Genomic DNA, 27,797 nt, shown 5'->3' with positions numbered 1-27,797 from the left:
ACCCCAAATCTCTAAAACCCTAATCCCCAAACTCACACGCCCGTGTAGACCAAGGGACACGGCCGTGTGAGAAATAACAAAATCCCTAAATCGGCCACACGGCTATGTGGCTAGCCTGTGTGACACCAAATTTGGCCCAGAACCCTAATTCCCAAATCCACAAGGGCCGTGTGCCTCGGCACACACATGTGTGGTCGTCGGGGAGGTCCCGAAACCACCATCTAAGCCACCGGAATCATCCCTAATATTTGCTCTATCAACATATAACAGAAAGTGATGAATCCTTATTACTTCCATCGACTAAAACCCCGAAACTAATGGGTTAGCATTCGGTCTAGAAAAGTCGAATTGAAATTTGCAAGAATAATAAACGCATAAAGTAACGTAGTCAAAGTTCGAATCCCATACCTGTTTCTATGACGAAGCAATTGGAGGCAACGATAGAGGAGCGAAATTCCCAAAACCAACAAGCAAAAAGAAAAATAAAGAAATAATAGTATAGACAAAGAAGAAAGAGGAGAATGTAAAAAAGAAAAGAAAAGAAAAGAAAATAGATTAAAAACATCTAATTAAAACCAATCAATAAAAATAAATTTATTAAAAACATTAACTTAAAACAAAGAAAAATAAATTACCTTACTAAAAATAAAAGAAATGTACACCCAAAAACTCGAACCCATAACCTCAAAGTTCACTAACACTCACTTAACCACCAGACCAGCAGACCCATTCTAATATTAAATTGCACAACGAATCACTTAAGTGCAACCTTCTCATAGTCCCTGTACTCAAAACCCAAAACTATTAGGCCCCAAAATTCGGGGCGTTACAAACAGAATAGTGATTTCAGGACCACAAATTTCTATCGTGTCAACTCGTAAATATTATCTATAGAATATTTATAGAGTCATTAAGGTTGTATTAAAATTTGATTAAGAAAATTTAAAGTTTAGCTAATTAATTAAAGAGAAAGGACTAAATTGAAAAAGTTACAAAATTTAGTAAATTTTGAATTCTATTGATTCGATAGCTTAATTATTAAATGAAAAGGGACTTAAGAAATAATTATCCATAAGGTTATTGATGGATAATAATAGGCTTTTAAATTGTTGATTTATAAGGTTATAATTAAAGATAAATTTGTAATTTAGTAAATTAATTAAAGATTAATAAAACAATAAGAAAATTTCTATCATCTTTTTCATGTTCTACCGAAAAATCAAAGAGAAATCACCATTTTTGGAGCTTCAAATTCGGAAACACATTAAGCCTTGCATGTGAATGATTTCTTTACCCGTTTCTTGTAGTTTTTATGTTTTTGAGATCGTTGTAACTAGGTCTAACTAGCCCGTACTTTCGTTTTTGAATCTATTAAAAAATTTAGAAGTTTCTATTGATGAATCTTGAATTATTTTTTATGATAACAATGTATTTGAAGCTTTGATTGCGTTATTTGGTGATTTTGTGAAGTGATTTTTGTTTGATTTTGATTTAGGGATTAAATTATGAAAATGTCAAAATTTTAGGGTTTGATAGTGAATTTGATGTTTATTAGCGACTATTTAGTGGCCTAGTATATTCTACTATCATGTTGACTTGAGAAAAATGGTTAATTTGATGATTCTCGGGTTAATGGACTAAATTAGAAAAATTGTAAAAGTTAGGGGTAATTATGTAAATTACCCCACAAATTTAGTAGAAGAATTTCAATGGTGATGATAATTAAACTTGAGTTTTTAAATTTAAAAAGTAAAGGGATTAAATTCTTGAAAATAAAAATATGAAGATTAAAATCCAAAAATATTAATTTACTCAATAAAAATTAACCTAATGCAAAATGTATGAAAACCATATTAGTTATTAAGAACACTGCTACGAAAAAACATAACAATAAATTTCTATGCATAAATCATGATATCCAATTGCGCAAAAGATCATTAGGCCACACTGAAACGATGATAGTAATAATAACTAGCTTATCGGATAATGTTCAAATTTTACACTGCAGGGCAAAAAGAGAGATACTTAAATCTAAAAGCAGGTTGTATATGTTTATTTTATTAGTACATATGACCTTGTCTTATTGTGGATGTTTATACTCTACATTTCTGTTATTTGGAAGTAAACAAGGTATAAATGATTTGGCCATGAAGAGGAATCTTCCTACCTTCATGTCCTAACATTTCGGTTATTGCAATATTTGGGTGTACGAAGCTTTATATAGATTTAATTCTTCTCTTTAGCAGCCTCCCATGGTCTTGATCCTTTGATATATTTGTGGAATCCATATGTAAGCAGTGCAAGGTATAAAGCAAACCCTGAAATATATAGATAATATTTTAGTATCAAAACTATTAAGTTACATCCTAAGCTTGATATCTATCTATCTATCTCTATCTCTATATATATGTATAATTAAAAACTGAAGTTTCAGGAACTTATGAACTAAGTTGAGGAATGTAAATTACCCATTAGGGTTGCTTTTAGAACTAGATTCACCATTAGAACCTCATCGGCAGCATTAAGAACAACATCTTCTGTCCATATCCCTTTCGCATCGTATACCATGGAGATGAAAACAACAGTCAAAGTTGCCACAACAGGCAATGAAATCGCACCACCTTTCCCTTCTACTATTTTGTCTAACATCTTCGTTATCAGTTCCCTTAGCTTAGAAGAACTGAAGACAAGCGCAAAAAGAAGAGTCATTTCAGATAAAAGAAGCAGAGACAAGAAGAGATGCATGTTCTCGGTCAACGGGTATTCAACAGATTAATACAATTGTTGGTTGGTTCCTGAGAAAAAATCACATCCATTTATAGGGGGAAGAAACTGGAATCAAACAACATAAAACGTTTAACATGTTTACGTATTGGCATCTGCTTCAAAACTTCACCTGCTGCCTCAATTAAAGAATTATACTTTCCATTTGTAGAATTAGAATAACTTGCAGACTCAGTTAGTATGAAGCACATTGGTACGGATAGTAATCTTGGGCTATTTAAAAATCCTCTAAGCTCTATACAATATTAAAGCTGGGGACGCCTTGGTCCAGAAAGGGAACTCAAATGGAAGAATTTAAACATAGAAATTATCTCCATAGTTGGCAAGTGTAATTTGAGTTAAAGAATAAAAAAACCAACCACTCGTTACTTCAACCTGGTTCCGCTACCAATTGACATTTATGAGAGTTTACATAAAAATATTAAATCTGAAAAATAAGTTTATGTAAAAAATTAGGTTCATTTAAGATATAAATCGGACTCGGACTTGAACATTCAAGACCTGAGCTCAATCTGACCTGTATTTTTAATTTGCTATGTTTTATGTTAAGTTATTTTTATATATTATGTAATTTATAACACATAAAAAAATTAAATCTATAATATGACCATAATTAAACATTAAAAAAAATTAAGATGACTATATAAAATTTTAATGAATAAAAAATATTAAATTAAAAAATAATATAAATATAATTTTTAAAAATTAATATGGTCAGTCCTAAAATAGACTTGAGTTAACTATTTGAAAATATAGGTGGGCTTAGGCAAAATTTTAGGTCATATTTCGAGTTGGGCCATGCTTGGACAAACATAAATCGTGTTAATATTATGTCTAGTTCTAGCCCAAATCTGATTCGTCCGACCCATGATCACCTTTACTCATTATCATCTTATTGGCTAGAGTTTTTTTCAAGGGTTAATTTCACTAGACCCTCTCAAGCTATAGCCCTTATTCTAACTTGGTCCTTAAACTTCAAAACGTTCTAATTGCACCTCCAAACTATGGATTTATATCAAGCAAGCCCTTTTATTATTAAAATCATTAATTTAACCATCAAATGACATGCTAAATCTTATGTGACGTAATTTTAAACAAAAGTAAAGCATTGTTGTATAATTTTTAAAAGTAGAAAAAAAAACAAAGTAAAACAAAAAAAAAAAGAAAAAGAAAAAGGAGTGAATGATAAAAGTTCTGTAAAAGTTTCAAAAACTTTGAAACAAATTTTTTTTTTCAAATAACTATAAAATCAAATAATTAATTCAAATATCATAATATTTTTACCTACATTGTGGGTATGATAAATTCTAATATCATTATTATTTTTTGAACAATCTCATTATAGGTTCTAATCATATCTGTTCTTTTTGACACAATATCTAAAACTACCCATACCCCCTCCCCAACCCATAAACAGGAGGATTGTAACTAGGGGTGAGCGTTTGATCGAATCAAATCAAATTGAATGAAAAAATTTTGAGTTAATCGAGTTGACAAATCCTATTTTATCATCCTAACTCGATTTGAAATTTTATCGAATCGAGTCAAGTGAGATAGAATTCAGTTCGAATCAAATCAAGTGAGATAGAATTCAGTTCGAATCAAATCTAATATATTTGTTCGAGTTAAATTTAAAAAATGATTTTGAGTCCTTATAATCACTGTCACCCACCGTAATCAAATTTGCCCACCGTAATCAAATTTGTTATTAACTTTCATCCCCTTATAATTTATTTATTAATATTTTATATACAGATAAGCTTCTTTGATTTATCAATTATCTTCTGGTTCTTGTCTCTATGTATTTTGAAATTAAAAATATATTAAATATAAAAAATGTGACTTTTTTAATAAAATTTATATTAAAGATTAAATATAAAATTGATACCAACATAAAATTTTAACACGAATATTTTATGACATCATCAATAATCCAATTTTAACAAAATTCTATAAAAATTCAATATGATTAAACAATTCAATAATATAAATAGTACAAAATGTGAAATTTAATTTAATAATATAAATAGTAGATATAAATAAAATTATTACTATTTAGGTTTAGAGATTTTTTGGGATAATTTTAAGTTTTGATTTAGGGGTAAAAGGTGAGAAGTAAATTGTAACAACCCAATTTCAATGGTGACAGTGTAACACCCCAAACCCGGCCTAGGAGTTTAGGCCGAATTCGGAATGTTACATTGATCACCGAAGTGATCGTGAGAAAATTTCACCAACACCAGTCGATCTTAATTGGAAAGCTTTAATATCAATATTTAAAACAAAATTGGAGTAATAAAAACGAATAAGTCTTGAAATAGAATTTGTACCACAGAATTAAAACTTTACATTTCGAAACTGTATATCAATGTAATAGTCTAAATTCACAACTAATAATTTATTTTCCCGCGAGACTGTCTGAGTCCTCCGCATATCGCGTCCAACATCCAAATTCCGAAATGTACTTGAAAGGGAAAACAGAAGAGGGGGTGAGCTACTCGAGCTCAGTGTGAAATCAACTACCTAACTACAGAAACAGGTACAGAAAACCAAGAAGCAATTCAAAAGTGGAACTTACTTACGGAACTATACACAATTGGTACGTTCTAAACGGTCATACCTGTGGATAACAGTATTTAGCACCTATTAAAACACACTCAATCACACAGTCGCTATAACGGTTCAGTCAGACAATCGCAACCAGAGTACACAGTGTCAGAAACGCTTTTCGGTTAAATAGTGTAATAGTCAGTCACATTCTCAAGCAGTCGATAAAATGCATATGAGTGCAGTTGAGCTAAAGAAAACCCACCCATCCAGCCAACACACCTCTCCGTCCCCCATCGCACCTCATTAAAGCTGTAAGCTCATCCAATCGATCACTTCATGTGGGGATATAATCAACACATCCATCCAACCCTACACTCCATATGATGTCATCCCGGGTTGCCCGACGACGAAGGATATCAGCATTGTCCTCGACCGTCAGGGAATTGGGACTGCCCATAACCCTCTAGGCATTGGGGGCTATCAGTAAGCTATACAGTGCCATGCGAAATTCCACCGTACAGAATTGTAGTATGAACTGCCAAATTAGATATATTACGCAGCAAAGCTAGCGTATAAGCTGTACTGTGTAATAAGGTAAACCGCAGTACAGGCGTGCAGTATAATTGCCAGACCAGATAATGGTACGTAGCGTAGCTAACGTACATGCGGTACAATGTAAAACGGTAATTCGCTATACTGTTATCAGTAATGTCCACGACCTTCAGGGTATTGGGACCGCCCACGACCCTCTGGGTACTAGAGGCTATCAGTAATAACCAGCAGAGCAACTGCCAATTCATATCAGAATCCCTTCTCTTCACAATCCCGCCCAAAATAGTTTATGCATATGTATGTATGTATGTATGCAGTCAAATGTACACCACCAGAAAACCAGTCTCAGATAAATAACCAGAAGCAAACATTCACATCCAATCAATCAGACAGTACCCATTGCACACACACTCATTCAGTTAATCGGGTTCAGAAACAAACATGTCACATACCCAGTCACAAAAAACACATTACTCAAACTCAAATTAGAGTCGTAAATACCCTCACTAAAACTTAACCAAGGGTTAGATCATACAAAGCAACAATTACTAGTAACTTTGACCTAACAACAATATTTGGCGAGATAGGGCCACACGCCCGTGTGCTCCGGCCGTGTGGAGCAATCCAGGCCGTGTGACAGCAGCACATGCCCGTGTGGTGTAGGAACATAACCATGTGGATAGGCCGTGTAACTCACTACCCAAAATCACTAAAATAAGGTGCAGGGAAGACACGGCCGTGTGATGGTCTCACAGGCCCGTATGCGTACTAGACACGACTGTCTGTTCCGAAACACACGCTCGTGTGGAATCCCTAATCCTCAAATCAATCACATGGTCGTGTGGCCAGGTCGTGTGACCCCAAATCTCTAAAACCCTAATCCCCAAACTCACACGCCCGTGTAGACCAAGGGACACGGCCGTGTGAGAAATAACAAAATCCCTAAATCGGCCACACGGCTATGTGGCTAGCCTGTGTGACACCAAATTTGGCCCAGAACCCTAATTCCCAAATCCACAAGGGCCGTGTGCCTCGGCACACACATGTGTGGTCGTCGGGGAGGTCCCGAAACCACCATCTAAGCCACCGGAATCATCCCTAATATTTGCTCTATCAACATATAACAGAAAGTGATGAATCCTTATTACTTCCATCGACTAAAACCCCGAAACTAATGGGTTAGCATTCGGTCTAGAAAAGTCGAATTGAAATTTGCAAGAATAATAAACGCATAAAGTAACGTAGTCAAAGTTCGAATCCCATACCTGTTTCTATGACGAAGCAATTGGAGGCAACGATAGAGGAGCGAAATTCCCAAAACCAACAAGCAAAAAGAAAAATAAAGAAATAATAGTATAGACAAAGAAGAAAGAGGAGAATGTAAAAAAGAAAAGAAAAGAAAATAAAATAGATTAAAAACATCTAATTAAAACCAATCAATAAAAATAAATTTATTAAAAACATTAACTTAAAACAAAGAAAAATAAATTGCCTTACTAAAAATAAAAGAAATGTACACCCAAAAACTCGAACCCATAACCTCAAAGTTCACTAACACTCACTTAACCACCAGACCAGCAGACCCATTCTAATATTAAATTGCACAACGAATCACTTAAGTGCAACCTTCTCATAGTCCCTGTACTCAAAACCCAAAACTATTAGGCCCCAAAATTCGGGGCGTTACAAACAGAATAGTGATTTCAGGACCACAAATTTCTATCGTGTCAACTCGTAAATATTATCTATAGAATATTTATAGAGTCATTAAGGTTGTATTAAAATTTGATTAAGAAAATTTAAAGTTTAGCTAATTAATTAAAGAGAAAGGACTAAATTGAAAAGGTTACAAAATTTAGTAAATTTTGAATTCTATTGATTCGATAGCTTAATTATTAAATGAAAAGGGACTTAAGAAATAATTATCCATAAGGTTATTGATGGATAATAATAGGCTTTTAAATTGTTGATTTATAAGGTTATAATTAAAGATAAATTTGTAATTTAGTAAATTAATTAAAGATTAATAAAACAATAAGAAAATTTCTATCATCTTTTTCATGTTCTACCGAAAAATCAAAGAGAAATCACCATTTTTGGAGCTTCAAATTCGGAAACACATTAAGCCTTGCATGTGAATGATTTCTTTACCCGTTTCTTGTAGTTTTTATGTTTTTGAGATCGTTGTAACTAGGTCTAACTAGCCCGTACTTTCGTTTTTGAATCTATTAAAAAATTTAGAAGTTTCTATTGATGAATCTTGAATTTTTTTTTATGATAACAATGTATTTGAAGCTTTGATTGCGTTATTTGGTGATTTTGTGAAGTGATTTTTGTTTGATTTTGATTTAGGGATTAAATTATGAAAATGTCAAAATTTTAGGGTTTGATAGTGAATTTGATGTTTATTAGCGACTATTTAGTGGCCTAGTATATTCTACTATCATGTTGACTTGAGAAAAATGGTTAATTTGATGATTCTCGGGTTAATGGACTAAATTAGAAAAATTGTAAAAGTTAGGGGTAATTATGTAAATTACCCCACAAATTTAGTAGAAGAATTTCAATGGTGATGATAATTAAACTTGAGTTTTTAAATTTAAAAAGTAAAGGGATTAAATTCTTGAAAATAAAAATATGAAGATTAAAATCCAAAAATATTAATTTACTCAATAAAAATTAACCTAATGCAAAATGTATGAAAACCATATTAGTTATTAAGAACACTGCTACGAAAAAACATAACAATAAATTTCTATGCATAAATCATGATATCCAATTGCGCAAAAGATCATTAGGCCACACTGAAACGATGATAGTAATAATAACTAGCTTATCGGATAATGTTCAAATTTTACACTGCAGGGCAAAAAGAGAGATACTTAAATCTAAAAGCAGGTTGTATATGTTTATTTTATTAGTACATATGACCTTGTCTTATTGTGGATGTTTATACTCTACATTTCTGTTATTTGGAAGTAAACAAGGTATAAATGATTTGGCCATGAAGAGGAATCTTCCTACCTTCATGTCCTAACATTTCGGTTATTGCAATATTTGGGTGTACGAAGCTTTATATAGATTTAATGCTTCTCTTTAGCAGCCTCCCATGGTCTTGATCCTTTGATATATTTGTGGAATCCATATGTAAGCAGTGCAAGGTATAAAGCAAACCCTGAAATATATAGATAATATTTTAGTATCAAAACTATTAAGTTACATCCTAAGCTTGATATCTATCTATCTATCTCTATCTCTATATATATGTATAATTAAAAACTGAAGTTTCAGGAACTTATGAACTAAGTTGAGGAATGTAAATTACCCATTAGGGTTGCTTTTAGAACTAGATTCACCATTAGAACCTCATCGGCAGCATTAAGAACAACATCTTCTGTCCATATCCCTTTCGCATCGTATACCATGGAGATGAAAACAACAGTCAAAGTTGCCACAACAGGCAATGAAATCGCACCACCTTTCCCTTCTACTATTTTGTCTAACATCTTCGTTATCAGTTCCCTTAGCTTAGAAGAACTGAAGACAAGCGCAAAAAGAAGAGTCATTTCAGATAAAAGAAGCAGAGACAAGAAGAGATGCATGTTCTCGGTCAACGGGTATTCAACAGATTAATACAATTGTTGGTTGGTTCCTGAGAAAAAATCACATCCATTTATAGGGGGAAGAAACTGGAATCAAACAACATAAAACGTTTAACATGTTTACGTATTGGCATCTGCTTCAAAACTTCACCTGCTGCCTCAATTAAAGAATTATACTTTCCATTTGTAGAATTAGAATAACTTGCAGACTCAGTTAGTATGAAGCACATTGGTACGGATAGTAATCTTGGGCTATTTAAAAATCCTCTAAGCTCTATACAATATTAAAGCTGGGGACGCCTTGGTCCAGAAAGGGAACTCAAATGGAAGAATTTAAACATAGAAATTATCTCCATAGTTGGCAAGTGTAATTTGAGTTAAAGAATAAAAAAACCAACCACTCGTTACTTAAACCTGGTTCCGCTACCAATTGACATTTATGAGAGTTTACATAAAAATATTAAATCTGAAAAATAAGTTTATGTAAAAATTAGGTTCATTTAAGATATAAATCGGACTCGGACTTGAACATTCAAGACCTGAGCTCAATCTGACCTGTATTTTTAATTTGCTATGTTTTATGTTAAGTTATTTTTATATATTATGTAATTTATAACACATAAAAAATTAAATCTATAATATGACCATAATTAAACATTAAAAAAAATTAAGATGACTATATAAAATTTTAATGAATAAAAAATATTAAATTAAAAAATAATATAAATATAATTTTTAAAAAATTAATATGGTCAGTCCTAAAATAGACTTGAGTTAACTATTTGAAAATATAGGTGGGCTTAGGCAAAATTTTAGGTCATATTTCGAGTTGGGCCATGCTTGGACAAACATAAATCGTGTTAATATTATGTCTAGTTCTAGCCCAAATCTGATTCGTCCGACCCATGATCACCTTTACTCATTATCATCTTATTGGCTAGAGTTTTTTTCAAGGGTTAATTTCACTAGACCCTCTCAAGCTATAGCCCTTATTCTAACTTGGTCCTTAAACTTCAAAACGTTCTAATTGCACCTCCAAACTATGGATTTATATCAAGCAAGCCCTTTTATTATTAAAATCATTAATTTAACCATCAAATGACATGCTAAATCTTATGTGACGTAATTTTAAACAAAAGTAAAGCATTGTTGTATAATTTTTAAAAGTAGAAAAAAAAACAAAGTAAAACAAAAAAAAAGAAAAAGAAAAAGGAGTGAATGATAAAAGTTCTGTAAAAGTTTCAAAAACTTTGAAACAATTTTTTTTTTCAAATAACTATAAAATCAAATAATTAATTCAAATATCATAATATTTTACCTACATTGTGGGTATGATAAATTCTAATATCATTATTATTTTTTGAACAATCTCATTATAGGTTCTAATCATATCTGTTCTTTTGACACAATATCTAAAACTACCCATACCCCCTCCCCAACCCATAAACAGGAGGATTGTAACTAGGGGTGAGCGTTTGATCGAATCAAATCAAATTGAATGAAAAAATTTTGAGTTAATCGAGTTGACAAATCCTATTTTATCATCCTAACTCGATTTGAAATTTTATCGAATCGAGTCAAGTGAGATAGAATTCAGTTCGAATCAAATCAAGTGAGATAGAATTCAGTTCGAATCAAATCTAATATATTTGTTCGAGTTAAATTTAAAAAATGATTTTGAGTCCTTATAATCACTGTCACCCACCGTAATCAAATTTGCCCACCGTAATCAAATTTGTTATTAACTTTCATCCCCTTATAATTTATTTATTAATATTTTATATACAGATAAGCTTCTTTGATTTATCAATTATCTTCTGGTTCTTGTCTCTATGTATTTTGAAATTAAAATATATTAAATATAAAAAATGTGACTTTTTTAATAAAATTTATATTAAAGATTAAATATAAAATTGATACCAACATAAAATTTTAACACGAATATTTTATGACATCATCAATAATCCAATTTTAACAAAATTCTATAAAAATTCAATATGATTAAACAATTCAATAATATAAATAGTACAAAATGTGAAATTTAATTTAATAATATAAATAGTAGATATAAATAAAATTATTACTATTTAGGTTTAGAGATTTTTTGGGATAATTTTAAGTTTTGATTTAGGGGTAAAAGGTGAGAAGTAAATTGTAACAACCCAATTTCAATGGTGACAGTGTAACACCCCAAACCCGGCCTAGGAGTTTAGGCCGAATTCGGAATGTTACATTGATCACCGAAGTGATCGTGAGAAAATTTCACCAACACCAGTCGATCTTAATTGGAAAGCTTTAATATCAATATTTAAAACAAAATTGGAGTAATAAAAACGAATAAGTCTTGAAATAGAATTTGTACCACAGAATTAAAACTTTACATTTCGAAACTGTATATCAATGTAATAGTCTAAATTCACAACTAATAATTTATTTTCCCGCGAGACTGTCTGAGTCCTCCACATATCGCGTCCAACATCCAAATTCCGAAATGTACTTGAAAGGGAAAACAGAAGAGGGGGTGAGCTACTCGAGCTCAGTTTGAAATCAACTACCTAACTACAGAAACAGGTACAGAAAACCAGGAAGCAATTCAAAAGTGGAACTTACTTACGGAACTATACACAATTGGTACGTTCTAAACGGTCATACCTGTGGATAACAGTATTTAGCACCTATTAAAACACACTCAATCACACAGTCGCTATAACGGTTCAGTCAGACAATCGCAACCAGAGTACACAGTGTCAGAAATGCTTTTCGGTTAAATAGTGTAATAGTCAGTCACATTCTCAAGCAGTCGATAAAATGCATATGAGTGCAGTTGAGCTAAAGAAAACCCACCCATCCAGCCAACACACCTCTCCATCCCCCATCACACCTCATTAAAGCTGTAAGCTCATCCAATCGATCACTTCATGTGGGGATATAATCAACACATCCATCCAACCCTACACTCCATATGATGTCATCCCGGGTTGCCCGACGACGAAGGATATCAGCATTGACCTCGACCGTCAGGGAATTGGGACTGCCCATAACCCTCTAGGCATTGGGGGCTATCAGTAAGCTATACAGTGCCATGCGAAATTCCACCGTACAGAATTGTAGTATGAACTGCCAAATTAGATATATTACGCAGCAAAGCTAGCGTATAAGCTGTACTGTGTAATAAGGTAAACCGCAGTACAGGCGTGCAGTATAATTTCCAGACCAGATAATGGTACGTAGCGTAGCTAACGTACATGCGGTACAATGTAAAACGGTAATTCGCTATACTGTTATCAGTAATGTCCACGACCTTCAGGGTATTGGGACCGCCCACGACCCTCTGGGTACTAGAGGCTATCAGTAATAACCAGCAGAGCAACTGCCAATTCATATCAGAATCCCTTCTCTTCACAATCCCGCCCAAAATAGTTTATGCATATGTATGTATGTATGTATGCAGTCAAATGTACACCACCAGAAAACCAGTCTCAGATAAATAACCAGAAGCAAACATTCACATCCAATCAATCAGACAGTACCCATTGCACACACACTCATTCAGTTAATCGGGTTCAGAAACAAACATGTCACATACCCAGTCACAAAAAACACATTACTCAAACTCAAATTAGAGTCGTAAATACCCTCACTAAAACTTAACCAAGGGTTAGATCATACAAAGCAACAATTACTAGTAACTTTGACCTAACAACAATATTTGGCGAGATAGGGCCACACGCCCGTGTGCTCCGGCCGTGTGGAGCAATCCAGGCCGTGTGACAGCAGCACATGCCCGTGTGGTGTAGGAACATAACCATGTGGATAGGCCGTGTAACTCACTACCCAAAATCACTAAAATAAGGTGCAGGGAAGACACGGCCGTGTGAGGGTCTCACAGGCCCGTATGCGTACTAGACACGACTGTCTGTTCCGAAACACACGCTCGTGTGGAATCCCTAATCCTCAAATCAATCACATGGTCGTGTGGCCAGGTTGTGTGACCCCAAATCTCTAAAACCCTAATCCCCAAACTCACACGCCCGTGTAGACCAAGGGACACGGCCGTGTGAGAAATAACAAAATCCCTAAATCGGCCACACGGCTATGTGGCTAGCCTGTGTGACACCAAATTTGGCCCAGAACCCTAATTCCCAAATCCAGAACCCTAATAGTATAGACAAAGAAGAAAGAGGAGAATGTAAAAAAGAAAAGAAAAGAAAATAAAATAGATTAAAAACATCTAATTAAAACTAATCAATAAAAATAAATTTATTAAAAACATTAACTTAAACAAAGAAAAATAAATTGCCTTACTAAAAATAAAAGAAATGTACACCCAAAAACTCGAACCCATAACCTCAAAGTTCAGTAACACTCACTTAACCACCAGACCAGCAGGCCCATTCTAATATTAAATTGCACAACGAATCACTTAAGTGCAACCTTCTCATAGTCCCTGTACTCAAAACCCAAAACTATTAGGCCCCAAAATTCGGGGCGTTACAAACAGAATAGTGATTTCAGGACCACAAATTTCTATCGTGTCAACTCGTAAATATTATCTATAGAATATTTATAGAGTCATTAAGGTTGTATTAAAATTTGATTAAGAAATTTTAAAGTTTAGCTAATTAATTAAAGAGAAAGGACTAAATTGAAAAAGTTACAAAATTTAGTAAATTTTGAATTCTATTGATTCGATAGCTTAATTATTAAATGAAAAGGGACTTAAGAAATAATTATCCATAAGGTTATTGATGGATAATAATAGGCTTTTAAATTGTTGATTTATAAGGTTATAATTAAAGATAAATTTGTAATTTAGTAAATTAATTAAAGATTAATAAAACAATAAGAAAATTTCTATCATCTTTTTCATGTTCTACCGAAAAATCAAAGAGAAATCACCATTTTTGGAGCTTCAAATTCGGAAACACATTAAGCCTTGCATGTGAATGATTTCTTTACCCGTTTCTTGTAGTTTTTATGTTTTTGAGATCGTTGTAACTAGGTCCAACTAGCCCGTACTTTCGTTTTTGAATCTATTAAAAAATTTAGAAGTTTCTATTGATGAATCTTGAATTTTTTTATGATAACAATGTATTTGAAGCTTTGATTGCGTTATTTGGTGATTTTGTGAAGTGATTTTTGTTTGATTTTGATTTAGGGATTAAATTATGAAAATGTCAAAATTTTAGGGTTTGATAGTGAATTTGATGTTTATTAGCGACTATTTAGCGGCCTAGTATATTCTACTATCATGTTTACTTGAGAAAAATGGTTAATTTGATGATTCTCGGGTTAATGGACTAAATTAGAAAAATTGTAAAAGTTAGGGGTAATTATGTAAATTTGAAAAATAAAAGGGTATAAAATGTAAAATGAATTGGAATGTGAAATGTAGGCTAATAATTGAGAAATTTTACATTTTAGATTAAGACCCAATTAATACTCGTGGAAAAGGAAAAATTACGGAATACTCCCTGAACTTCTGTAACTATTACAATTCGGTCCAGGTAAGTTCGTTAACATCTATCTGAAATGTTTGATGGTATAATGTGATGTAATAGATATATTTTATTATAAATGATGTAAAGTTATTTGAGAAGTTGTTGAAATTCAATACTTGGATCGAATCGAATGCGGGATAGAGTACAATCAAGATATGGTGTGTTATGAGGATTGGAGAGGAAATTGTTGTGGATTATTTTATATATTTGTTTCCTGAGTAGACCGAGGTTTATATTTGTAGCGAACTCTCGTGTTACACTCCCTATTCTGGTGTGTTTCGGTTGGATTAGCTCTTTGGTGCCACTGATGTGTTACCGGGTGGATTAGCTCTTATGAGCATCTAGTGTGTTTTGGATGGAATATCGATGTACTCATATCTGTAATTCGTTCATCAAATTGTAAATCTCGGTAAGGTAACTTATTTATTGATTTTGATGATTTTGTCATGCATTTGAATTTGAATTTGAATTGAATTTTACAATTCATCAGTTGAGATTGTGAATGACAGGGAAAACATATGGTTGTATATTATTATTTGACTTATTATACTTACTTAGGTAAGATTTATCATTTCAGTATGCCGAACTTATTAAGCTTCATTGAGCTTACTTGTGTTATTTTCTGTTCTTGTAGATATTTTGAAGGTTGGACGATAGGATCGGCACTCAAGTCACACTATTCACCCATTTTCGGTAGTTTTTGGAAGTTTATTTTAGATTATATGGCATGTAAGAGGCTTATATGTCACTATTATTGTTTTGATATGTAAAACGTTAAAATATGATTTTTAAGTGCACGTAGTTAACTTAAAATGACATGTGAACTAAGGAAGATGTTTAGTGCAATTATATAGTATGTGTTAATTGATTGTTGTGATTGAGGTGCCTATGTTTGGCATATTGGTTGAATGTTAGATTATGTGATTTAACATACTTTGAATGATAGTTCATTTTGTGGTAAAATTGTATATACTTGTGGTATCAATAAGGATACATTGGTTAGACACTTAGGATGGTTAATTTAGCATGTTTTTAGCTTGTTTAATGTCACTTTGAATAGGTCTTTTGGCTAGTAAATGAATTACTTAGAGTCCAAGTAAGCTTGAAATGGTAAACTTGTTGTTTAAGGTTCATTTTGGGTCCACACGGCCTGAGACATGGGCGTGTGACTCAGCCGTTTGAGACACACGATCTGGCGACAAGCCATGTGTCATTTGATGAGTTCTTTAGGGTGCAAGTCAGTGAGTTACACGGCCTAACACACGGCCTAGCACACGGACGTGTAGGGCAACTTAGAGAGTTACAAGGGTGAGGACATGGGCTGGGACATGGCTGTGTGTCCTTAGTTCAATTGTTAGACGGCCTGAGACACAGGCGACTCTGGAGCTCGGTTTCCACTTTATTTGTTTAGTATGCTTTGGACTTTTATGGACTTTTCGAACTTTTGGACATTTAGTTCTGTTTGGGACTTTAAAATTTTATTTTGGTATTTGTTTCATAAAAATCTTAATTTTTAAACAGTGTTTTAATCAAGACAACATGAATAACAATAAACTAAGGTTTTATAAGATCGAATTGCTATAATGTTTTTCGCTGCAAAGTTTTTGACTAAATCGTTATGACATTTTATCACTCAAATAATTTAAGAAAAAGGGATTGAAAAACGCGATTTCCATCAAAGTATTATCGAGTGTTTCGAAATAGGTGTGTTTTCAAATGCGTTAATCAATTATATTTTTCTTTATGTTAAAATGAGCTAATCACCAAAGTTAAGTATTATTGTTTTCTCGTATGATGTAACTCTTACAATCTGGCCGTAACGTTCAGGCCAGGTTTGGGGTGTTACAAGGATAATGCACTTCAGCGCACTTGAACTCACATCCTCCTGCATTAGCAACAATTTCCATACTATTTGAGCTAAAACTTAATCCAAATATGATTATTTTTGTACGTGAAATATTTCAACTAGTCATTTTAAAGTACACATATAAAAAATATATAATACTAAAATTTTTGAGATGATGAAATATAAAAGGAAATGGAGATGTCGGTAGGTGTTACAAGTTAATGATTTTGTAGCATGGCAGTTCTATGATGAAATTGCGAGCAAGCATAGGGTTTATGCTTTTATTTCCTTCTTTAACAAATTGGAACAAATAACAGAAAACATAAAATTGAGGCTTGCTGTTCAAGCAATACTTAACAAATTACATTTTGATTCATACTTTTCATTATTGATTTATGTAGACGTTATATTTTGGGCAAGACTTCTATTCATGGCAGTCCTCCTCCAAGCCCACTACCTGCACCAGCTCCACCACCGAACCCACCACCTGCACCAGCTCCACCGCCAAACCCACCTCCTCCACCGAAGCCGCCTCCACCTCCACCTCCAGCTCCACCACCACCACCTAGTCCACCTCCAGCTCCTGCTCCTGCTCCACCTCCAAACCCACCACCAGCACCACCACCTACTCCACCACCACCACCTCCTCCGAACCCTCCACCACCTCCTCCTCCAAGTCCACCACCTCGACCAAGGCCACCACCAGCACCAGCGCCCCCACCAAATCCAGCTCCACCACCTAGCCCTCCTCCACCTCCACCACCAAACCCTCCACCACCTCCTCCTCCTAATCCACCCCCAAACCTCGGCTGACGATGGAAGAGGTTTTTCTCTTCCTCAAATCCACCCCTAAGCTTCCTAGCACTAGTGGCGCAAACAAGTGCACCAAGAAACAAAACAAGAAGAACCTTAAAAGAAAAAGAAGCTGTCATCTTTGGTAAGTCTAGATAACACTTAAACAAGATGACTTTGATGAGAACTGGGGGCAGGAAGAAGGATTTATATATAGTAAAAAAAGAATTGAAGCCATGAAGAGTACAGTTGAGGTCTTAAATTTTGCTCATCTTCTCATCTAAAAGCCGTGTTGGGAGATTTAATGCATCCAACCGTCACTTTTGACGAAAGAAAAACTATAAACCATGATCCATGACCCACCCCTTATTTTAAAAAAGAATGGATCTCTTTAGTTCTTCACCTTGAAAGCCATTGCTTTTATGATTCAGAACCCAATTTGCATGGACTTTACACTCATGTTCTCTCAAGTTGCATGGATTTTGGTGTTGCATGCATCTCTGTCATTAGGGTTTTTTTTTTTATAAAGTCTTCTCTCCATATCCATTCATTTCTTTGACTTTTTTAAACGTACCCCACAGGTTTGCTATTAGTTGTGGGTTATATATATCGAAATCAATGAAAAAAAGAAAAAGGAATGAGTTAGATAACAGAATCCAATCAAGTGATTATGGTTTATAAGGATCTCATAATTTGATCAAGTTGATATTGGTAAAGATAAAATCATTGGTCTACTTTTATTGCTGTCAACATACGAAACCAACAAAAGTAGTGTGCTTGAATGATCACCAATATTAAAAGGAAATTGAGTTGGCTGGAGTCTATTTGAATTAAAATAATTTTTTAATTATATTGAAGGTATAAGGTTAGTTCTATAAATTGTAAGGGTTTAGTTAAAAGCACAATATACATGGAAACTTGAGAACCCATTTAAAAAAGTTGTTTAGCTATCGATTTTACCAAAAAGACTTTTTGTTTGGGCTATGACTAATCCGACCCTTTAAAATTAGCCTCTACAAATCCTTTAATCATTGTAAAAAAATCACCCAGTATGTATAGTTGAATTATCCTATTGCGAAGTTTGAACATTCTGAAGTTAAACTTGGTATTAATGGTAATACCGACTCTTATCAATGGTATGCTAATATTTCTTTAAACTGTTAAATGTGCGCTGCCTGAAACCCATTTTCTGCATTAATGCCTTTGGTGCTTTCTTGCGATGATATATGAGATGCTTGGTATAGGCTGAAGAATCTTGACAGAAACGCTTTTTTGAGAATTTGATGGATAATTTATTAATTTAACGATAATATTAATGTATTTTAATAGTTTCATTCATAATTTATAAATTGTCATTTAAATTTATTATTTTAATTAAATAGTTGCATGGAGTACATATATATATTATTATTAATGTAGACGTCCATTAAGAGTGTATTTTAGATTTTTAATATTCATTAGAAGTGGAGATTTATTTCATTTAATAGGGTTTTATTTTGATGGAAAATGACATTGCAAATCTCAATATTGCTAAGTGTGGCAAGTACATCTGGAGGAGGATGCGGCGAAAGGAGAGCTTCAGTTCTATTTGGTCGGTAGTTTCTTGACGGCAAGCGTGATTCATTTTTAGCCCATGCGGGCAATGTTGGTGAATGTTTGGCACCCATTAGGAGGAGTTTCTATCTCATATTTGAGGGAGAAACGATATTTATTTGGATTCAATTATGAGATTGATGTTGATCTGGTTGTCGATGGTGATAACAGTTGAGGAGTACAAAATGTAAATAATAGTTGTGATATTACAATAGTGATAATTTAATTTATAATTATTAATCACAAAAAAATTTACATAAAATTATGATAAATTTGTAAGTATAGTAGCTCCCTTTCTTAAAAAACAGTATACGAATAGAATTCTATGCATAATATTAAGAAAAAGATTGTATCAGTTAATTATCACTTAATTAATATTAGTGTTATATATCGATTAAAATTTAAGTTTATCTTTATTAACATTCATTAGTTAGGCATATTCAATCGAGTAGCATTTAAGAAAATTTGATGGTAAAAAATGGAGATTTGTTAGAATTAATAAGTTACAAGTATTTAAAAAACGAATGGAGAATTAAAGTAATGAGTATCAAATCATACTTAAATAATAATAACACTAAAAAAATATGGAAAATTATTTTAATTGATGATGAGGGAAAATAATATTATACCTTTTTATTATTATTTCAATTTAATATTATAGTTTTTTATTTTAGTTCTAAGTTTCTATATTATTTTAATGTTTAATTTATTTTTTTGTTAAACATTGACTATTTCATGGAATTAAAATTCATACAGGGCTGTTGTAACAAAATTCAATGATAATTTTCAGAAGAAAAAAAAACTTATATTATTACACATGATTTAGTAAAAAAATTATTATGATAAATTTATTAATCATCATAATAAATATGAATTTTCATTAACTTCTTATACCATTAAAAAAGAAGAACTCCAATTCACAAAAGTGCTCTATTTGATGATTTTGTTTCTTTTAATGATATGAAAAAGCACATGGATAAGTGATATATATATTATTTATTTCATTATATTTCAATAAACATGTATATCCACATGCAATGCAGGTTAATATAGATTGAAAAAAGAGAAACGATAATAAAACATTTTAAATATAATTATAGTTAATTTAATTCGTTTTATAATCAGAAGTAAAGTGAGGTCTGAAATTTTGAAGTCAAATTTTATTATCCATAAATTTAATATTTACTTTTAAACAATCTAGGCATATTCTGATTTATTAGTTTACTTGTTTGTTTGTCATTTGCATATTAAAATTGGTGTTTTTCTAATTATACTGGAGTCCCTATGTATATTTATATTACAAGAGAGACCACAGAGCAAGTCAAAATCAGCTGCTGTCCTCGTTAAGAAGCAACTTTAGGGGCTTCTCTGCCGAAATTATATTCCACAATCACTGGTTATTAGATTGTCTAAATAAATGCGTCCTTTTTACGTAGGAACAAGTTATGCGTTGGGCGAGATGCGATGATATGAAACCCAAATCACAAGTTGACCCAAACCCAGCAAATTGTTTGTTTCTATGCGTTGGGACAAATTATCCCACTTTATTATCCACTTCTTACCCAAACAATCTAACCCATCGTTATTCTTCTTAAGACTGTAAGTCTAAATTTTCAATTCTGAGAATCGCGATGAGCTGCCTCCATTGTTATTCTCCATTTCTTCCCTTGAATTCTCAGCTTAAACACAAACAGAAACTGAAAGCCAAACGACATCTTCGGCTTTTCAGCACTGAATCATCTCCGAACCTGGTTTTGCAGACCCGAAACGTGAATTCGAGGACAAATGCTACCTCCAATCCCCTTTTTATTGCTGCTAAAGTTCCTCCATCTCAATCTGGTGATATTACTGTTTTTCTCCAAACAAGGTCTAAGTCTTTCTTTCTTTCTTTTCTTTTCTTTTTTTTTTTTTTCAAAATTTGCTAGAAATTAAGAATGTTTTTGTTTTCCTGGAAATGCAGTGCATTACTTCTGGTTGTTTACTTCTTAGCGAATTTTGTGGCACCTTATTTCATCTCCAAGTATTTTGAATTCGACAAGATTGGGGAAGACCAGAAGAGAAATGAAAATAATGACGACAAAGGAAGATGAGGATGAAGAAGATAACAGAATATCAAGGCAAGGTTTCCCTTGTTATGTTGTGGTCATTTTCACAATATTGTATAAGCAATGCACATTTATTACCAGAATAAAAAATTGGTAATTTTTATCTACTTTGAAATTACTTCTGATAGCAACCATCAAGCTCATTTCACAATAATTTACAATTACCTGCAAAACTACACTCTGGTTATGCCTATCGAAAACACAAAAAGGGCGAAAAATGATGCAATCAAACCAATGTCCAATCACTTTCTTCTAGGGATCGAAGTTTTTCAATCACTGAGAGATTCTCGGATTTAGGGGACAACTTTGAAAATAAAGATGACTTGCTATCGAAAAAGCTAGCAAATGATCGAGAAGAACTCTCATCTGAATTCTTCTGGTCTTTTGGAGGAGAATTTCTCTGCTGTTGTTTATCCTTGCCACCAAAGTTGAGACTGAGCTTCTTAAACCGACGTTTTAACTCACCAGCAGCATTTCCATTCTCCATTGTTGGTGTCTCTGCCTGCTTCATCGTCTTCATGACTTCTTCAGGAGTAGCTGCCATCTTTTCCACTGTTTCATACACCTATTGATAGAATTGAAAATGAACACCATCAGATCACAGAAAAACTAAATCTTATAAACTGACACCATCAAACATATGAAGAAACCGAATTTTCCTTCCCCTCACTGGGAAACTTTGAATGTGCCTGGACAAAGGCACTCCCATCTTCGTTTCATTTAGCATTCAATTTACCGTAAGCATTTGATATCAGTCCCATGTGTTTAGAGATACTTGTTGCCATTGTGGAAACATTGAAGCAGCTGTTTAAAATAGAAATTACCTGACAAAGATCATCCATTTTATCATCCCACAAACTTCTCTGGCAAGTTGAAACAACATAGTCTTTGCACTCATAGAACAGCTTTGACAAGTTTTCATCAGAAGAGACCTTTTCCTCGGCTAGTGCAAATCCTAAAGAAAGCTGAAAAGTACAGAGATGAGATGTTAGCATTATAAAGAATGACTGGTTTAGTACCAAAGTACGACCTAAGATTAGGAACAGAACAGCCAATTAATGATATTCCTCTCAAATCATGTACTAGAAACAAAGTAAAAAAGTGCAGACTCATTTTTGCATTTATTTACTCTTTATACTTAAACTGTACCGCAGATTGGAAATACGTGACATAAATAAAGAAATGGTCATCCATAATCAGATCAAAAACACTTACTAGAGAAACAAAGAGTTGCTGAAAAAGCTCAGAAGTGGGAATGTCCTCTAAGAAATTCAGAATTCCTTCCCTAAAAGAATCATAACCAAAGCTATTATTGTAAGAAAAATGCTCCTGTGATGGAAATTTTGAATGTCTTAATATCAAACGTTATGCATCCAACTTACACTGCCAAATCCTCATCAAAGAGAGGTGTTTGTTTAATTGCCGGTACTGGCTTGGCTGTATCCCATAATTCACGCCACAAATTACCTAAATTGTACATAATTCACATATCAGATCCAACTCTACCAAAAGTCCCGGTTAAGAATGTCAAATGAATACATCAAGAAGCAAAAACCCTCCACTCAACTAGACAGTTTTTTCTGGCCAAAAGAAATACTAGACAGTATTCAGGCAACAAAAAAAAAAACAGTATTCAGAATTTTTTCTCCGAATACAAGTCAGAACATGATACAAGTTCTTTCAAACATGTAACACTGTGTATTAAAATGAACTAATGTTCACAACTCAAAAGTAAATCCTGACCAAGAAGAAACTAATTACAGCAAACTTGACTAAGGGAACTGGGATAAAGAAAAGAACCTTCTTTTTGCATTCTGCTACTTAGTTGACCTCTTGAAACTGAAGAGTTAACCTCATCGCTTGGCTCAGTGTCAGTCCAATCAGGAGGAGAGTGCCATCTAACAAAATCTTCTAAAATGCAGCCGGGATTCGCGGCCTAAAACAATTTAGATAGGCAATGAATAGACACTTGAAACAATATTCAGCATTCATATGTATCTACAACAGTAATAAGATTGAGGTAATTTCTTTGTGCTAAAATTATACCTTGAAAGCCTGCATGTCAGAGAGGAGTTGAGAACACCCAGCACCAACACTGACCATCAAAAGATAAGGCAATGAGTAAAAGAATAACAAGAATAATTTAAATAACCAACAAAGTAATATGACAGCAGAGGAAATTTTCACTCAAAAACTTTGATGCGTACATCAGAATATGGAAAAGATTAGAAAATAAACGGAAAAATTCAACATATATAACAGCATTAAATATGTCTGTCCTGAAAGATAATATCATTGTTTTAAATCAAACAGGAGAACGTTAATAATATTAAGATCCAATTCGGTAAACAGAGTAATGAACGAAGATAGTAAGAATTCTATAGTGTGAATTTCACATAAAAGTAGCAAGGTTAAGGAGTGTTTGGTCAATATACTGACCTCCCCGTACGAAGCACCAACTCTTCTGTTTCTTTGATAAGGTCTTCTGTAAGCAAAGGTCCTTCCTACAGTCGTGTGCATAAACACAGTGAACCATGGGAATAGGGTCAAAAGGTAAACAATCAGTTAATAGAATCCATTAACCATACCTGGGTAATAGGTGAGTATATAGGTTCACCAGTTTCTAACATTGTCAAATTTTCAGCCAGTTGATTAGCTCCCTGTCGAAGAACGAGTTCTCCACTACCAACTCGTGCATACAATGCAGAGCTGGGAGCCACTGTGCCTATAGCAACATCTGATTCTTCAACATTTGACCTAGCTTCCTCCATTTCAGAATCAAATGATTCAGTTGCAATACTACGCTGTCTTTTTCTTGATAGACAACAATTAATAACTTGTAATTGTTGATATAAAAGACAAGAATTTAGATCAGGAGTCTCATCCACAGGAATGCCTGGCAGATATCTCTCTTCAGACCAAAATCTTCTCAACTGCATGATTAAAGGATTCCAAGCACTTCTCATTAGGTGAAGATCAACGAAAACTGTGTTTAATGCAAACAGACTTTAGAGACATCAAAATGTGACAATGGAGGAGTTTAGTTTCATTTCTACATCGACCATTCATGTCAGTACAGATTCTTCATAACCCACTTACTTCAATAACAACCCTGCACCAAAAGAGAGCCATTTTGCGAAGGGTCCTAAAGCTTCCAATGACTTCAGAAAGCTTAACAACGAAGCTCTGTGGAGGAGCACCGTGAATGTCTCTAGGCAAAGATATCGTTGTTGTAGATGTGTTTGAATCAGAAATAAGATTCCTTTGGAGGAAGTTCCCATCTGCAATTATCTTGCAGATATACAACGAAGTAAAAGACCATGACATGAAATTGTGAAGGTTTAAATAGAAACATATCTTCTTACAAGAGTAAATGTCCTATCAGTCGCATATATGAACCTACCAGCATCAAACAGTGAATGGATCAAAGCAAGGACTCTTGCATCATCATGAAAGCCAGATGCAAGTTTATCCTCTTTGTCTCGAAGAACTAATGACTTCACAGCAGAGAAGCTCAGACCTGTCCTTTCCCTCAAGGGTGAAGAATTTCCAGAAGATGTCAATAGATCTTTCAAAGACTTAAAAGTCCTCCCAGCCCTGGAAAAGAAAGGCAAGAACAAAAAGATAAGAACACCATACACAAGTTGATATATGATAAATCAATAGATCACACAGTTGACCACTAACATGAGCTCAGAAGCAAGAAATATTTTGCATCAAAAGATTAAGTTGTAGCTACCAGTATGGCATAGCAGTATCAATGGGCAGGAAAGTAAATTCCAGTAATGGTAACAAATCATAAATCAGCATGTTTCACGAGGCACCAAATGAATTTCAAGATCAGCAACATCAGAGAACCAACAACTGAAGTCAAGAATTGAAAGCATGTTAGTGGCAAAAACTTACTCGGCAGCTATAGCTAATTGCTTGATAACAGATGTTGGAGGAATGTTATTGGTGTTGATACTATTTAAAATGTCTACAGAGGGAACTGCTTCTGAAGCCTGTAGGACAACAAACCCATTCAGAAATCCCTTCATATGAATTTTATGAGGACACAAAAAAAGCATTTTAATTGCAATTACAGCAACCTTCACCTATGGATGAGCAAAATAAAGAGAATCATAAATGTACCTTTGCTTCCGCATCATTCTTTACTTTGAGCAAGTATAAGTTTTCATCATAGCATGCAACAGCCATTGTTGAATTTTCAACTTTCTCTGAATCTTCAACTCCTTTTTTCCCTAGTCTTATATTCTTAAATCTTTCTTGCCATTCTTGCTTTGTCCCTAAATTTGCAGGCATCCACTTAGAATGCTTTACCTCATGAATGCTCTGCTTCATGCCAAACAAATTTCAAAACTAATATAAATGAATATGTATTGGAAAATAATTATGAGGTTACATGCAGGAAAAAAAAAAGTGCAAATGTAACAACAAAATTCATCATGGTAACTACTCAGCAGAATTCTGAAGCCTTTTTTCGTTGCTGGGAAAGTGCAGGAAACTAAATAGCATACAAATTGCAAAGCCTCCAATTCGATTCCAAGCAAACCAAGCTAAACCCTTGGAATTCAATACTTGATAAGTCAAACATAAAGAAATTCAAAAACAAAGAATTCTACACTGTACTTCGTTTTCCCAGTAGCCAAACAAAGTTTCATTTTACCTTTTAAAAGACATTTTTAAAAAAAAAATTTAATAATAATGAAACTAAAACAGCTTAATCCTACATTTCTCTTAAAAGAAAGCCAAATATCAGTTTCAAAATTCAAAGAAAATTTACCTTAGACTCGGCTTCTCTCGTCGGAGATTCGTTTTTGAATTCTTTCGGTGATAATCTATCAGAATCTTCAGGAAATGAATAGGAAAAAAAAACAAAACAGAAAAACCAAACTCCATTATAATATCTATCAAGAATCTCTTTAAAACCGGAAATTGATAAAAAGAATCCAAAAATAGCAAAGTGAGAAAAAAAATAAGCGATAGATTTTGATCAGCCAAAAATATAGAGGTTTCTAATTTTAATTACCTAGATCGGATTTCAAATCAGTGAGGACTCGCTCGGCTTTGGCAGCTGCGGAATGGAAAGCAAATCTTGCTCTGGACACAAATGAAGGAGACTCCATTTCGTGCGCCGGCGGTGCGCACGTTAAGATTTGGACCGTAAGAAGAAGAGAGCGAAAATAGTTGTTAAAATCGAAGGGATCAAAATGGCACCTATTTTTTTTTATATTTATTTATTTTCAGATAGAGCGGGGATATTCCTTTTGGTGAAGAAGAAAGCCGAGTGGAAAATGGAGGATTTAAACATTCTAAAGGAAAAAAAAAACTGAAAAAAACTATTTAACAAATACTATTAAATATTGTTTTTTTTTAAATTTTGTTTTTTGTAATCGGAGTTGCTAATTTTCTTGTTAAAAAAAACAGAAATATAAAATAATAATAATAATAACCTTACTACGGTATTAATATCTAGACTTAGCAATTTTAGGTGTTAAAAAAGTTTAAGGACAAAAACAAATGCAGGAACTGATTAATTGTCGTAAGTTGAATCAATCATTAGCAGTTCTTATTGTTAATTGTTTAAATCACCATCTTAACTTAGAAGCCTTACCCAATTGATTTATTTAAAATAATATTTCTTGTAATCATAAGATTTTGTCTGCTTTTTTATGGTCAACACGTTTTGGATGCCATGTACCACCTAACACATTTTAAGTTTACATGATAATGTGTTAATCTCTTTTTACATTTTTTTACAACTAAAAATACTAATTCAAAACTCTTTTTTTATATTTAATGCATTTTACCAAGTATAAATCATAATTTATTAATTAGATTTTAGCTTGATTGATATTAATATTGTTATTTATATAGAATGACAATATTTTTTTGATTAAAAATTAAAATTATAAAGTAATTCAATTAGATCAACAAATGAGGATCATCAACCAATTTTAAACATAAGTTTCTAGTGCAAATTGACTTCGCCAAACTATCTACAATTGAGTTTTTTTCTCTAGGCAAATGTTGAATCTTCCACGGCTTAAACATATTTAGGACTTGAAGTATTCTCCTGACTGGGGTAGAATTAGAGTTTCTGGAAGAGCCATCTTGAATAATGTTAACGGCCTCAATACTATCAGTTTGAATTGAGACCTTATCGAATTGTCTTTCCAAAAGAAGGTTTAACCCATCCAAGATCCCATAAAATTCAGCCCTCATCACTGTGCAATTAGCCAAACATCGACAAAACCCAATGATCCACCCACCATTATGATCATATATGTAACCTCTAGCTGCTACAAAAACCTTCATCAAGCCTAGTCGAACCATCTGTTCTCAAGCAAACTCAACTGCTAGTGTTAAAGGTGAAGAGCGAAGATAACTATAAAATTTATGAATTTAAACACATTGAAATCATAAATTATTTTTAAATAATATTTTTATAAAAATAATATCAACTTAA

General features: G+C 33.2%; 5 protein-coding genes across 6 annotated transcripts; 1 reads left to right on the top strand and 4 right to left on the bottom strand.

The window, feature by feature from the left end:
• Nucleotides 1-1,956: 1,956 nt before the first annotated feature.
• LOC121206018 (uncharacterized) lies at nucleotides 1,957-2,886 on the bottom strand. The gene is made up of 2 exons (XM_041076181.1): nucleotides 2,469-2,886; nucleotides 1,957-2,318 (listed from the first exon to the last, which is right to left on the bottom strand). Exons 1-2 carry the CDS (start codon nucleotides 2,743-2,745, stop codon nucleotides 2,227-2,229), a joined length of 369 nt encoding a protein of 122 aa, XP_040932115.1. The 5' UTR covers nucleotides 2,746-2,886; the 3' UTR covers nucleotides 1,957-2,226.
• Nucleotides 2,887-8,699: 5,813 nt separating this feature from the next.
• Nucleotides 8,700-9,545, bottom strand: LOC121206017 (uncharacterized). Its single transcript, XM_041076177.1, has 2 exons — nucleotides 9,212-9,545; nucleotides 8,700-9,061 (listed from the first exon to the last, which is right to left on the bottom strand). The coding sequence occupies exons 1-2, from the start codon at nucleotides 9,486-9,488 to the stop codon at nucleotides 8,970-8,972; spliced, it is 369 nt and encodes a 122-aa protein (XP_040932111.1). The 5' UTR covers nucleotides 9,489-9,545; the 3' UTR covers nucleotides 8,700-8,969.
• Nucleotides 9,546-16,988: 7,443 nt separating this feature from the next.
• Nucleotides 16,989-17,881, bottom strand: LOC107917083 (glycine-rich cell wall structural protein). The gene has a single exon (XM_016846468.2). It carries the CDS (start codon nucleotides 17,765-17,767, stop codon nucleotides 17,264-17,266), a length of 504 nt encoding a protein of 167 aa, XP_016701957.1. The 5' UTR covers nucleotides 17,768-17,881; the 3' UTR covers nucleotides 16,989-17,263.
• A 2,786-nt stretch (nucleotides 17,882-20,667) lies between these two features.
• LOC107918147 (uncharacterized) lies at nucleotides 20,668-21,432 on the top strand. The gene is made up of 2 exons (XM_016847678.2): nucleotides 20,668-21,087; nucleotides 21,181-21,432. Exons 1-2 carry the CDS (start codon nucleotides 20,852-20,854, stop codon nucleotides 21,308-21,310), a joined length of 366 nt encoding a protein of 121 aa, XP_016703167.1. The 5' UTR covers nucleotides 20,668-20,851; the 3' UTR covers nucleotides 21,311-21,432.
• A 114-nt stretch (nucleotides 21,433-21,546) lies between these two features.
• Nucleotides 21,547-26,654, bottom strand: LOC107918146 (rab3 GTPase-activating protein catalytic subunit). 2 transcript variants are annotated; one of them, XM_016847677.2, is made up of 14 exons: nucleotides 26,358-26,654; nucleotides 26,112-26,176; nucleotides 25,460-25,660; nucleotides 25,232-25,329; nucleotides 24,729-24,922; nucleotides 24,425-24,606; nucleotides 23,914-24,258; nucleotides 23,765-23,829; nucleotides 23,372-23,420; nucleotides 23,126-23,261; nucleotides 22,708-22,792; nucleotides 22,541-22,610; nucleotides 22,150-22,290; nucleotides 21,547-21,890 (listed from the first exon to the last, which is right to left on the bottom strand). In XM_016847677.2, the coding sequence occupies exons 1-14, from the start codon at nucleotides 26,452-26,454 to the stop codon at nucleotides 21,552-21,554; spliced, it is 2,067 nt and encodes a 688-aa protein (XP_016703166.2). In that variant the 5' UTR covers nucleotides 26,455-26,654; the 3' UTR covers nucleotides 21,547-21,551. The 2 variants fall into 2 exon arrangements, with proteins under 2 accessions (XP_016703166.2, XP_040932096.1); XM_041076162.1 differs by having other exon boundaries at nucleotides 25,460-25,663; nucleotides 26,358-26,629.
• Nucleotides 26,655-27,797: the final 1,143 nt, after the last annotated feature.

The sequence above is a fragment of the Gossypium hirsutum genome, chromosome A01 (genome assembly GCF_007990345.1).
Source record: "Gossypium hirsutum isolate 1008001.06 chromosome A01, Gossypium_hirsutum_v2.1, whole genome shotgun sequence".
Lineage (NCBI taxonomy): Eukaryota > Viridiplantae > Streptophyta > Magnoliopsida > Malvales > Malvaceae > Gossypium > Gossypium hirsutum.
This window is presented reverse-complemented; position numbering and strand designations above follow the sequence as displayed.